This window comes from Bos mutus, chromosome 24 (assembly GCF_027580195.1).
Source record: "Bos mutus isolate GX-2022 chromosome 24, NWIPB_WYAK_1.1, whole genome shotgun sequence".
Classification (NCBI taxonomy): domain Eukaryota; kingdom Metazoa; phylum Chordata; class Mammalia; order Artiodactyla; family Bovidae; genus Bos; species Bos mutus.
In genome coordinates, this window is record NC_091640.1 from 35,109,310 (window position 1) to 35,123,990 (window position 14,681).

The 14,681-nt window shown below is 40.1% G+C and overlaps 1 protein-coding gene across 3 annotated transcripts in view; it reads left to right on the forward strand.

Annotated features, from left to right (window-relative positions):
• Positions 1 to 945: 945 nt before the first annotated feature.
• ROCK1 (Rho associated coiled-coil containing protein kinase 1) overlaps positions 946 to 14,681 on the forward strand; it is a 124,091-nt gene continuing 110,355 nt past the window's right edge. For all 3 annotated transcript variants that reach the window (XR_011462511.1, XM_005898887.2, XM_070361975.1), the window contains exon 1: positions 946 to 1,077. Coding sequence is in view for 2 of the 3 variants with exons in the window: in XM_005898887.2 (XP_005898949.1) it covers positions 985 to 1,077 (93 nt within the window). In the remaining variant the exon portion in view is untranslated. The remainder of the gene's footprint in view (positions 1,078 to 14,681) is intronic.

Here is a 14,681-nt window from a genome sequence, read left to right on the forward strand (position 1 = left end):
TGCGGAGGCGCCCAGTGCGCGCGCGCGCGCGCGCGCGGCGCCGGCCCGGTTCCCCTTCCGAACGTCCGCGCCCCGCATGCGCAGTGCGCGCCGGCGGTCTCCGTTTGTTTGAACAGGAAGGCGGACATATTAGTCCCTCACGGCCCCCCTCGCCCCACCCCCCTCCACTCGAGCATTCGCCGCGCGACTCGCCCTTTCCCCAGCCGGGGCCGCAGCGCCTCCCAGAAGCTTCCCCCAGCCGCAGCCGCCGGGACTCGACTCTCGTCTATCCTCGCCGCCCGCTTGCCAGCCCGTCCTCCCCCGAGCCTCCACAGGGCTCCGACCTCGCCCTGCCCCGCCGGACACCGCGGCAGCAGCCCCAGCAGCGCCGGGACAAAATGGGAGAGTGAGGCTGTCCCGTGGGGGACCAGCTCCTGGCCGAGGCGGATCGGGACGTCGGGCCGGGCCGAGTGGAGCCGGGGATGCGGGGCTAGACCGCCTCTAGCGCCTCAGAGCGGAGCGGGCCCGGCCCGGGGCCCGAGCGGCGGCGGCGGCAGCTGGCACAGCTCCGCGCCCGCCCTTCGCATTCGCCTTTCCTCTTGTCCCTCCCCTGCTGCCCGGAGGAGTCTCCACCCTGCTTCTCTCCCTCTCTCCCCCCTCCTGCCCGTCTCGGCACCGGGAACCCTCCATGGCGAAGGCGACCGGGGCCCGCTAGGCTGCAGCCCTCCGCCGGAGCGACGGCGCAGTCGGCCGTCGTGAGGAGCTGCCAGGTGGGATGCGACTTTGGGCGTCCGAGCGGCTGTGGGTCGCCGTCGCCCCCGGCCCGGGGTCCGGAGCGCGGAGATCCCCTCAGTGAGGGGGAGGAGGGGGCACCGGGCGCACCTGGTGACCCTGGGGTTCCGGCTTCTCCGCTCCGCGGCCGCGAACCCACCGCCGGAGGAAGTTGGTTGAAATCGCTTTCCGCTGCCGGTGCTGGTACGAGGGTATTGTCACAGCAGCAGCAACATGTCGACTGGCGACAGTTTTGAGACTCGGTTTGAAAAAATCGACAACCTGCTGCGGGATCCCAAATCGGAAGTGAATTCAGATTGTCTGCTGGTGAGTAGCCCTGTTCTCTTGTGCTTGTCTGAGTCTCTATTTATTTCCTTCCTCTTGCTCTCAGTCTGGTTATCTGCGAAAGAAAGTTTCAGGTGTACATCATCTTAGAAAACACCGGAACCTGGTGTTTTCCCTGATGAATCTTGGAGTCCCTCTAAAATCTCCTGCCCTGGCCCGGTGTATCATTGGGCTGACTCTGAATTCCCTGAACTTTTAGCTCTGACTCAGTTCATCATCACACAAGAGATACTTATAAAACTCTGTTGCAGGCGTCATATAAAAAGTTACCACGTCAAAGTTACTACTACGTATGTAGCTTGTTGAACCGCGAGCTTAGTTACGAACTTTCCGATCGGTTTGACAGTGAGGTTGGAAAAGACTGCTTTCCATTTCCATCTGCTTAGCTCCTTAAGGGTTTAATTTTTAGACTTGTGACAATTCTCGATTTTGAGGAAGTGATTTTTGAGCCAAAGTGTCATAGGTGATTTGAGTCAGAGGAACTTTTTGCTGGACTGTTAAGTGTAAAAACCCGAGCTAATGATAGATCATCACCATATTAACTGTTGATTACAAAAGTACTGCACAGATATTTTGTCATAACTGCCTTTTTTGGTGTTGTGCTTTACATGATAGATTTTGTAGCATTCTAAAAAAGTTTTTATGATATGAAAGGCCAAAACACTAAAAAATTCTTCAGTGTTTGATAGCATGAACAGTTATCTATAGATAATTGGAGTTTTAAAATTTTGTCAATTTCCCCTAATACTGTTCGCTACAGTCTATTCGTAAGCAAGTTTTTCCTTTATCAAACAACTAGCAGTTATATAATTATTTTGTTTTTGTCCAAACAAAACCACTTTATCTTTAAAGTTGCAAGGAATATGTACCTAGGTAGTAATTTACAACCTTGTCAGGGAATTAATGTTAGATGTACACAGTATTTGGGAGTAAAGTTAGGTGAACTAAATGACGCTATTCAGAGAAATAATAACCATTTTAACATCTTATCTTGAATCAGGAAAATGTAAGTTAACGTATGAAATTAATATACATTTCAGTTACTCAAAATAGCTGTGTATATATATATATTTTTTAAATGTATGGTTCTACAAGAGAGTTTCTCTCCAAAGCTTTCTAAATGACTCTGAGCATCTTTGACTGAAATAAGAGTTGTGGGTTGTGTATTTGAAATGTCTCACCCACATTATGGATGCTCTTTATATTGAAAAACAAAAAGGAGGGTTGATGCTTAATACAATGGAAAACATTTCATTGAATAAGAGAAGGAATTAGAACATATCTTTCTAGGAAGGATCTCCAGAATTTTTAAGAAGTCTCATTCTTCTTAATACTTACCAAGTTTTTGTATATCTTTGATTTTGCCTGTTTTTTGATATCCTTATTCCATGGAGCAGTGTTACAGGGGAAGTTTAGTATTTAGTTTTGTTTAGTGGTCTTCTAGCCTCTTGTCATAGTTCATTCGGTGGGAACCTCATAAATTTATTGAAATGTGGAGGATACTGGGAAATGTAAGTCATGAACTCTTTTCTTGAAAATCCTAATCTCATATACAAAAATAAAGCAAAACACAGATTGAGAAAATATGTAGTAAGTTTCAAATGACTGGAATAGGTAATTGGATATTGAAAGGAAGAACTTTTGAGTTGATAGAGTTGGAGTATGTTGGATGCTGGATGGATAGGATTTGGGTAGAAAGTACTCAAAGAGGGAGTGGAAGATAACATGAATTGAGGGTGGAAACATGACTGGCTGGCACACATTTAGGGGAAGAGAAAGCTAGAAGGATAGATTGGGGTTAGAGCTGGAGGATTTGATTGCTAGGCTAAGGCGTTTAGATGTTTTTCAGAATGTTGTGGCTATTAAGTATTTGTAAATATGATTATGCCAGGATGAATGAAGAAGGTGAATGTGGTAGCCATGTGCAGGATGGGTTGTGTGGAGAGAGACTAGAAATGGGGTGAGATTGAACATAGCCCAGAAATGATTGAAGCTCCAAGTTGGGTCATTTGGATGGGGAAGGAGAATTGATGGAATTTGACTGGCAGAGTTGGGGAGAAGGGACAACTAAAAAATTAGATGACTGTAAGCCTGGATTATAGGAAGACTGATAAAAACATGGGTGAAACAAGTCAGGTTTGGAAATCACTCGGGAAGAACTGGCAACGGATGAGTTTTAGGTTTGTTGTGTTTGAGGGGGTAGTGGGACGACCACAAAGACACGATCTGTAGACTATTGGAGATGTGAAACTGAGCTCATAGTTAAAGATAACATTTGGAAATCATCTGATAGAGATGCAAGTTGAAACTGATGTAATGATGAAAGGGTGAAAGAGCAAAGAGGCAAAGTGGGCAGGCAGGCAGGGCCTCTCGGAGTTAGGACCCCCAAGTATCTTAGAGCCCACGACCTTAAAGAACCATAGTCAACAGACTTATTCCCCCACCCTCTTCTTTCTGTTTAGTTCCATAATTATTTACTGTTAGCTGTTAAAATTTTATTATATTAATCTGAACTTGGTAAAGATTGAATTTTTCTTTGGAGGCAAAATCCTTTCTCCAGATTTGTAGCATCTAGCATGAATTTTCTATTTTATGTTTCTTATCAAGGATTCATTCTTCTATTCATTGAACCATTTGGAATGACCTACCAGGCGGCCTCATCTTTTTCAACGAGTCTGTTTTCACTCTTTCCTGTTCGGATTTTGGACATCTGATGTATTGTACTAACAATACCCTTTTTAAATTGATTGACTTTGTTTATTTTTTGGCTTTTGTTGCTTTATTTAGCTGGTACCTATTGAGTAGTATCGGAGAAGGCAATGGCACCCCACTCCAGTACTTTTGCCTGGAAAATCCCATGGACGGAGGAGCCTGGTAGGCTGCAGTCCATGGGGTCGCTAAGAGTCCAGCACTGCTGAGCGTCTTCACTTTCACTTTTCACTTTGATGCATTGGAGAAGGAAATGGCAACCCACTCCAGTATTCTTGCCTGGAGAATCCCAGGGACAGGGGAGCCTAGTGGGCTGCGGTCTATGGGGTCGCACAGAGTCGGACACGACTGAAGCGACTTAGCAGCAGCAGCAGTATGTATTATGTTTATATTATGTATACACATTATGTATTATGTGCCATGTGAACACTGAAGTTCTGATATATTTTTTATAATCTCAGGAAAAAAAAAGTTGTCAAATTATGTTTCCTTGACTAGATCCCTTCTTCAGAAATGAAAGTTTTGCTTTCAGAAGAAGTTGCTGGCAAAGGGTCTTTTAAACCATTTCACCCACCATGAAAACAGCTTTTTTGTTGAGTGTTAGTGGTTATACGATAATGTAACTGGGAGAAGCGCTGATGAATGATTTCTTCAACCTTATCTTGAACACATAGTTTAAGAACTAGATAAACACATTTTTCATGTTGCAAATGCTAGTAGAGTCTGCAGATACTAAGGTAATATGGTACCCATTCCCTTGTTTATCATAGCATCCAGATTGCTCAGTAATTTGGTTTTCTGTCAGTCAGATTCCTTCCAGTGTCCTAATGGTTCTCTTACTGTCCGTGTAATAGTTTATGATCATCCAAGAGCTGTTTTCCTTTTCCCAACTTGTTTTTAAACTTTAGAATTATTTTATCTAAGGCTTGTTAGCAATTTCTCAAGTTGTTGAATACCTCTGAAAACAGTAAGGGATGGAGTTTAATTAATGTTAATTTTTCTAGAGGGGAAAAATGTCTGTAATTTGTAAATTAAAAAGGAAAAACAAAGCCTGGTGAGTGGGAAGGTTAGGTATATATATTTTTCTTCAAGATACATTTATTGAAAATATAGCTCTCCGACTGTAGCTTTATTTTTTTTTTTTAAGTTTTTGACCTTTTCCCCCCTAGTTTTGTTTAGTCAGTGGAGGTGTAGCAATGAGTTGGTGGCATGAAGGGAAGGGAACCAATGATAGTTGAACAGTGCATACATACTAAGTTCCAAGACTGCTGTTCGCTTAGTATGTGTCACTACCGTCTTCCATTAGTCAGTTTTTCAGAATGTAGAAGGCAAGTGTTTCAAGTTTTTGTTTTTGAGTTTTTCCTCTTTAAAGTCTCTCTTTCTGGGCTTTCTTGAACTACTGATTTCCTATTTTTTCATTGCTGACTTCTTTTTCTCTCATCCTCAATCTTGGGTGCCATAATACTTATCTTTCTCTTCTCCTCTCTTGAGGAATTCATCCATTCTTACATCTTTGACTGGTACCATCTCCTTACTCATAATATCCTGGTCTTCATTTTTCAGTCTTTTTGCTGTTTTTGAATCCTAAATACCTGACTGCCTATTTGGCATCTCTACGTGAATGTCATGTTATTACTCAAATTACTAATATTCCAAAAATAAGCTTTGTCCCATGTAACTTACCTGTTAACACTGCTAGTATGCCTATCACTCAATTGGACTTTTGTTGTGTACTTTTAACTTTGACAATCCTAGGTCACACGTTGGATTATTTCAAAAGAGTGTGGCTAGCTTTCCAGATTCTAGATTATTGCTGTATAATCCCTCTATGTGTCCTGCCAGTTGAATTGATCACATTTGGGTTTGTATTACTGTTGGTGGAATGAAAAGACTTTGAGGTCATTGACTCTTTGGGCCTTAAAGCTATATGCTTGCCATTGTTCATAATTTATGAATTAATGAGTGTTACCAATATCTGTTGCATATCCAATTAGTTTCAGTCAGAATGTTTTGATAGTATGTTGCAAGATTAAAAAAAAATTACTTCGTTCATTCAGCAAATCTTTCTGTAGGTTCTAAACCTGGATTCAGATGTAGGCTCTGCCATAGTACTTACCAGATGATTGTTGGTAAATTATTTTAACCTCTCAGAGCTTATTTCATCTTCAGGAAGGTGGGGGGATAATAGTACTAGATTTTCAGAAGGATTAAATAATATAGACAAACCTATCATCACAACATGTGGCATTTAGTTAGCATTTGTTCAGTTCAGTTCAGTCACTCATGAACTGACTCTTGTCCGACTGCGACCCTATGAGTTGCAGCATGCCAGGCCTCCCTGTCCATCACCAACTCCCGGAGTTCACTCAGACTCATGTCCATTGAGTCAGTGATGCCATCCAGCCATCTCATCCTCTGTCGTCCCCTTCTCCTTCTGCCCCCAATCCCTCCCAGCATCAAGGTCTTTTCCAATGAGTCAACTCTTTGCATGAGGTGGCCAAAGTATTGGGAGTTTCAGCTTTATCATCGGTCCTTCCAAAGAACGTCCAGGACTGATCTCCTTTAGGATGGACTGGTTGGATCTCCTTGCAGTCCAAGGGACTCTCAAGAGTCTTCTCCAACACCACAGTTCAAAAGCATCAATTCTTTGTTGCTCAGCTTTCTTCACAGTCCAACTCTCACATCCATAATGACCACAGGAAAAACCATAGCCTTGACTAGACGAACCTTTGTTGGCAAAGTAATGTCTCTGCTTTTGAATATGCTCTCTAGGTTGGTCATAACTTTCCTTCCAAGGAGTAAGCGTCTTTTAATTTCATGGCTGCAGTCACCATCTGCAGTGATTTTGGAGCCCAAAAAAATAAAGTCTGCCACTGTTTCCCCATCTATTTGCCATGAAATGATGGGACCAGATGCCATGATCTTCGTTTTCTGAATGTTGAGCTTTAAGCCAACTTTTTCACTCCTCTTTCACTTTCATCAAGAGGCTTTTTAGTTCCTCTTCACTTTCTGCCATAAGGGTGGTGTCATCTGCATATCTGAGGTTATTGATATTTCTCCCGGCAATCTTGATTCCAGCTTGTCCTTCTTCCAGCCCAGAGTTTCTCATGATGTACCCTGCATAAAAGTGAAATAAGCAGGGTGACAATATACAGCCTTGATGTATTCCTTTTCCTATTTGGAACAAGTCTGTTGTTCCATGTCCAGTTCTAACTGTTGCTTCCTGACCTGAATATAGGTTTCTCAAGAGGCAGGTCAGGTGGTCTGGTATTCCCATCTCTTTCAGTATTTTCCACAGTTTGCTTCTGCTAAGTCGCTTCAGTCGTGTCCGACTCTGTGCGACCCCATAGATGGCAGCCCACCAGGCTCCCCCGTCCCTGGGATTCTCCAGGCAAGAACACTTGCCTGGAGAATGGGTTGCCATTTCCTTCTCCAATACATTAAGTGAAAAGTGAAAGTGAAGTTGCTCAGTCGTGTCTGACTCTTCGCAACCCCATGAACTGCAGCCTACCAGGCTCCTCTGCCCATGGGATTTTCCAGGCAAGAGTATTGGAGTGGGGTGCCATCACCTTCTCCATTTCCACAGTTTAGCATTTGTTAATTGGTAACTATTATTTTTTGTCATATTTACAGTATTCCTGTTACATGCTAGTTACTGTACTTAGGCTGGAAGTTGATATTTTTTGTGTTCTCTAAGGGCAGAGTAATTTATCTGGCACTTCAAACCATTCTCATAAATTCGTAATCCAGCTCTACTTTATTTGAAGTGTCCAAGCCAATTGTTACTGAAAATGGAGACATTTAGATGAGATTTAGTACAGATGAGGAGGGCTTTTGAAGACTGTTTATTCATTTAGTCATGATTTATAACATTGGCAGCTGGTTTGTAGAGATGTAGTTTTCTTACTCTCTTTCTGCATATCTTACACTTTCGCTATTCTGTTAAACAGGCTTTGTACTACAAGAACCCTGTGGGTGTACAGAGAGGTGGCTCAGAGTAACAGCTGAGACATGAATTGGGCCATTCATTAATTTTTTGAGTCAGAAATGTTTTTAATCCAGAAGAAGGAACCACGTATATTTTATAATGAACAAAAGAGTGAATATCCAAATTTTGATTAGATTTTGTATAACTCTACAGTTTTATTTCACAATTACAAGTTTTGATGTTGTTATGTAGTAAAAACTAGAGGTTCTTTATGACATATGACAGAAAGGCCTACGTATCAGAGAAGACTACATACAGAGTTCTGTTGCTGAAGATGGTCTGGTAGCTCCCCTTTCCCAATACTATCCCTACTAAGAGATATCCATTTAGTTTAAGTCCAGAACATAGCTGATGAATACCCCACACATGTGTGTACAAGAAGGTGAATAGATACTACTATTTCACAATGACAACATTTTTCAGAAATATCCTGTTAGCATGGTATAGTGAGAAGTACACTGAACTGGAAATTGAGAGCATTCACCTATCCTTGTTTTGCTGTTAACTGGCAGTATAACTAAGTAAATCTTTTTTTATTACCTGGGTTTCAATTTCCCCAGTGAAGAGTTGGGCTGTGTGTCCATTGCATCTGTAAAATTTTATGTGTTTATTATAATTCCTTAAAAACTTAAAAAGTTGTGTTATTAATTTATTATTAAAAAGGAAAAATTTAAAGTTAAGTGATATGGGGGTAGAAATATAAGAATAGGGACCATCTTTGGTAAGTGCTATTTTTGCAGCTAGTTCTACATAGCCTCAGAAGATCACCCTAAAATAATTTTTGTTATGTTTGGCAGTTATTCTTTTTTGCATTTGTGACTTGTGTCATTATTTTAGGGGATTGTGCTGTTTGAACAGAGAAAGCAGTAATTGTGCTTTTTGAAACAGAGAACACAATAATTGAGTTACTCATTTATTTCCATTAAAATATGTACATGTGCTAGTTTACTTCTCTTATCTCTATGCCCACCCCACCCCCCATTTGGGATTGTGAAATTTAAGAGTACACATTTTCATTTTAGTTTCTAAACAATTCTAAACAAATAGTAGTAGGTTGGGTGTTTAAATTAATGTCCAAAGTTTGGGTCTTAGGTTTGAGGTTTGTCTTGTACTTGTATTTTAAAGTGTAGGCTAACCCATGTCCCCCTCTTTTTTCTATGCTTATTTATTATTTAATTTTAGTTTATTGTTATTCCCAGACTCTTATTTATAGTCTTTATACCATACCTCCTATACTGACTTTTGGCAAGAAATTGAAACTATCTCAGGTTGTTCCCTGGAACTAATTTTGAAATAGTGAACTGCAGTTAACTCTTCTTTTTTCTCTTTGCTGTTATTCATTGATTAATGAGTAATGAATTCATTTATTCAGCAAATGTTTATTTGATGTGTACTGTGTGCGAGGTATTCTGTTAGGCACTGGGGACACCATAGGGAATAAAAACAGAGGGCCCTGCCTTCATAGAACTTACAGTCCCAGGAAAAGGACAAGTTATGAGCAGATATGAGTAGGGTAAGCCTTGAAGGGGAGGTTAAGAGATACGATCATGCCTTTTCTTTAGGGTGGGGTATGCTTAAAGATTTTTGGTGAAGTAGTCTGAATATATAATTTTCAGATACGAGCCTGTAGATTTTGTACTGGATTCCCTTGAGGACTTGTTAAAAATGGAACCTGGGCCTGTGCCCAGACAAACAAAATCAGAATTCTTTGGGGTGAGTCCTAGGATTCTGCATGGGACATGGACTCTTAGACAGTCTCTAGTTTGGAAACTATGGTTGTAGGGAAGGAACATGAATTTTTGTTTTGTTTGGTAATTTTATAAATGAAAAATTTCAAACATTCACAGAAGTGGGGAAAATAGCATAGTGAACCCCCACTACCCAGATTCTGCAATTTTCAAAATTTTGTCACACTTGCTTCATCAAATACCCTTTTTTGTTGCCAAAACATTGTAAAGCAAATTCCAGACATTGTCATTTCACCCTTACATACTTGAATAAACATCTCTTAAATTTTTTTTTCTTATATTAACACAGTGGCCATTATCGAGTCTTAACAAAATGAAAAGCACGTTGGTACCATTAATTCCCAGTTTATATTCAGATTTCTCTGGTTGTCTAAAACAATGTCTGTTTTGCAGTTGTTTTGTTAGAATCCAAATCTGGATGGATTCTATGTGTTACATTTGTTTCCTAGGTCCTTTATTAACAAATCTCTTTTTAATGTAGAGCATTCCCCGCGCCCCACCCCCACCCCATCCCCTCTATCTACCACCCACATTGTCTTGTTGAAAGAACTAGGTCATTGGTACCATGCAATATTTCACATTCTGGATTTTTTTGTTTGTTTTCTTGTCATGTCATTTAACTTGCTTCTATATCATACATATTTCCCATAAGTTAGATCTAAAAGCTTGATTTAATTATTTCACTGTTTAGTCAGTAGTGTTTCATAGATTGTATTCTCTTTTGCATCACATCAAGAGGCACATAGTATCTGGCTGACCCACCCTTTAGAATGCTAAGGTTTATCAGTGTGTTCAGGTGGTGACAGCCTGAAATAACTTGCTTTGTAAAAATCCTTTAGTATCCTTTCAGCTAATGGTTCCATCCATTTATAATTTTTAGCTGAAGCAGTTATTCATTAGGGAGAGCAAAATAATGGTTTTCTAATTATATCATTCCTTTCACATTTATTAACTAATTCTTCTGTTAAGAGAACGTAAGGATTTAAGAACTTTTACTCATCGTCTGTAGGGCTGTTTGCTTATCATGATATAGAGTTCATAAAGTACAGGACGAATGCTTCAGCCTTTTTCTTTCTTTCTTTATTTTTACATTTTTATTGGACTATAGTTGATTTATAATGTGTTAGTTCCAGGTGTACAGCAAAGTATGAATCAGATACACATATGTCAACTTTTTTTTGTTTTTTAAGATTCTTATAGTCTTTCTCTTTATTTGCCACTTTTCAGAGTAAGTATTTTAGAGGTTTAGTGTGCTAGACATGGCACAAATTGGGTATTTAAGGGAAATTAAAGAAAGGGGCTATTTACAAACATACAGACAGTATTTAAGGAAATCAGTAGGAATAGTGGAGTACCCTGGGACAAGAAACACTGGAGAGAGACCTACTACCACCTCTAGGCCTGAAGGGACAAAGGAAGAGAGCAGGAGGGAAGGGTAGCCTTATGGAGGGGGCTTTTTGGCTAGGGATGTGGTTTTAAGTAGAGAAAGAACCAGGGAAATATATCCCCTCCCACCCTATAGTCTCCTACTGTGGGCTCCCTTTACCTGAAAAGCTGGTATACAAAAGAACCCATTGCTCCAGGCAATAAAAAAGTAAAGTGTTAGTTGCTCAGTTGTGTCCAACTCTTTGCGTCCCCATGGACTGTAGCCCACCAGGCTCCTCTGTCCATGGGATGCTTTAGGTAAGAATACTGGAGTGGATTGTCATTCCCTTCTCCAAGGGATCTTCCTGACCCAGGAATTGGAACTCAGGTCTCCTCCATTGCAGGCAGATTCTTTACCATCTGAGCTACCAGGGAAGCCCCTGTTCATAAAGGTCAGCAAATAAGATAGACCCAATGCTTATTTATTTATCTCTCTCTTTTTTTTTGCATTATTGTGTAAACCATTAAAAATGTGTGTGTGTATATATATATATATATATATAGATGTGTTTTAGTCAGTTTTTGTCATCTTTGCTGTGCTCAGTTTGTCTTGTCTTTGACTAGTGGAAGCCTCTTTATGTTGACTCCCATGTTGTTTGTCTATGATCTTAATAATCTTTGAGGAACTTCCTTGTTTCTTGATGTAATAAGATGCTCAGGCTCATCTTGTACCTTTTTTGCCCCAGACTTGGAAGTCAGCTGTTAGTGGGGAATGATATTCTGACACTCCATCCTGGATGCTAGGAGTACTCATTGCTGAATGGTTGGTGGGTGATAGTGGGGTGGGGTCTGAAATCCTGAATTGTACTCTAGTTGACACTGTAAATTGAAAAACTTGTGTGGCCTCAGACAGCTGATATTTACTCTCTGACCCTTGTTTTTCATTAGGAGTATAATACAAAATTCACTAGTTGAAACCATCTCCAAATTGTTGTTAGATACAAGTTGCTTTAAATTCCCAACCTTATTAAGAAATTGTTTTAGATTTGTCTTCTATCCTTTTTGTTAATTTTTAAAATTGTAATAGTTCTTTAACAATAGGACAAAGAAAATGTTTCTCTGATTTTTATCATCCACTCTTAAAAGTATTTACTTGTCTCACCCTAATTGTATTTCCTCTGCTTATTTCTAGTGATGCTTAGTCATGGAGGCAGTGTTGTCTAGTGGTTGAGAGCATGTGCTTTGGAGTCAGATTGTGTGATTTTTAATCCCAGCCAGATCCACCACTTAGTAGCCTTGTGAGTTTCAGTAGAAGTCTTAACTTCCTTAAAACTCAAATCCATACATCATCCTCACATAAGATTAATCATAGACTCTTAATAGGGCTGTTAGGAATATTAAATGTGATAATGCTAGTGCATGTAACGAGTTTTGCTCAGTTCCCAGTATTTAGTAAATGTTGGCTATCATTATCATCATTGTCGTCATTATGTCTTCATAATTTGTCTGGGAAAAAAGGACTTCGGTTCCACTGGCATTATTATCTACTGCCCCACTCCACAGACCAAATTTTTACTTAGTTGAGTGATCTTGGACAAGTTATCTCACTTCTTTGAACTTGAATATATTTAATCTGCAAAATGAGAATCATGATAATATTTCTTCATAGGTTTAATCATGAGGATTAAGTGAAATAATTTATTTGCAAGTTCCCTAAGTCCATCCAGGTGTTGATAATAGTTACTCCTTTCTTTGCTATAGTTTTATGTTACAAATTTGATGAAGGATCCACTGTTACAAACACTAGTACTTGGAAACTTGGGAGAAGAGTAGGAGATTCTTTATTTCAAATGTTTCTCAAATCTGCTCTTTGCTTTCTGTTACTGCTGCCCTACTTAAATCCAAATTTTCAACCAATATTCTTGGGTTTAGTGGGACGTCCTCGAAATTTGCCAGTATAGTCCATACCTATGCCTTTCTTTTTCTTAACTTTAGTGCTTTTGGTCATATGGTCTTAGCTTATGTATATACTTAGTCTTAATTCCTACTATTCTCCAAAACAGACTGTATGTTCCAGGTGGATTTTGTCTCCGTCTCCAGCATGAGCCTGATCTTTCCTCCTAGGCCTTCTCTTTCTCTCCTTTTGAGTTCTTCTCAATGTCATCTTGAGTTCTTCTCAATGTGGTCTTTGCCAGTTTTCTCATCTTTGTAGTCTAACATAAGTCACAACTGTGTTACATTGCTATTTTCCCTTTTGAATTTCTATAAATACTTGTAATCTGTCTCAGGTAGTTTAATACTTGATCAAAACTATCTTGTGTGAGTCTGTCTTAAGGTCTTAAGTGTTACTATTCAATTAATATTTGTTGTAAATAGTTATTTGTTGCCCCCCCCCGCCTTCTGAATGAATTAGTTAGGACTCTTGTCAGTTATACATGATAGCTCTCAACTTCAGTTTTCCTAGGCAAAAAAATTTTTTCTAGAGTCAGGGAACCTGGTCTCATTTAAAGTAAAGGTTCAGTTGAACTTCAGTAAGATTTGAAGCTTGGGCCTCAAATGCAGGCAAGCGTTTATTCTCTTCTTGCTTTGTGTTGTCATTCTCTCTGACAGTAAACTAATGTTAGTCACTTGTAGGGGATATGTTTGCCCAAAGCACTGGCTTTATATTTAACAACTTCAACTACTGACTGTAAATCTTGGGGTCTCAAACCTAGCGTTCTGGAGCAAAAGATGCATCGATTCAGCTTGGGTCAGGTGCTCACCCCTATGATAAGGATCACATGAGGACTGTGATTGGGGAGGCAGTTCCTGGGAAAAGAACAGTGGGGGAAGGCAGACTCTAACATCGTCTTCTCCCTTTTTCTTTTTCTTTTTTGATCTTGAATTGATTGAACTCTCTTCAACAGCCATTTCCTCAGTCTGTGAAATAGAGTTAAACGATAATTTATTTCAGAGGGTGGTTGTAAACTTTAAATGTGATCATCTGTAAAGCAGGGGTTTGAAACCTCATGAACAAGTTGTGAGAGTAAATGGCTGCCCCTCGGTCCCTTTTGCCCTCGTGTCCTATGCTCCTCTGGTCTGGCCCCAGAGCCTTTTGCCTGTAGGAGTTAATCCTGCCATTCTAGGTTGTTAGCTGTCTTTTGGCATTACCCGACTCAACCCACTGCCCCATGGCTTTTCTCATCTTTTTGAGTAGAAGAGCATGAAGAAGTTATGTAAATATTTAATATAATTAAATGAATTATTATAATTACAATCTAAATAAAAACAATAGGCTTATTTTTGTAATTGTGGCATTCAGGCTCTGTCCCTGTGCCTTCCTTGCTTATGGTAGGGGCCAAGTAGCCATTTAATGTAGTGATTGGAGGCTAAAAGGGCCTATGGAGATTCCATTCCTTTTACTAGGAATCTTTATTGTAACACATTGAAAACTCAACCCCAAATAACTTAAATAACAATGGATGTTTCTTGCCTCTGAATAGTTGATTGATAGATTCTAGCTTCAGAAATGTCTTTTTTCTGGGCCCAGGCAGTGTGACTGGGAGCTAGTTTTCTAAATCAGCTAGTTTAGTATTGTCTCCTTTCTTAGATACATAACTCCTTGTGGTTGTAAGGTGCCTGCCACTAGGCTCCATGACTGCCTGTTCAGGTCCAGTGGGAAGAAAAAGTCTTTTCTTCTAACTGATCTCGTGGACTGGATCCTGTGCCTGTATCTTAATCAGTCACAGTGGTCTGAAGAGTGGTATGATGATAAGTATAGGTTTCCACTGTGCTGT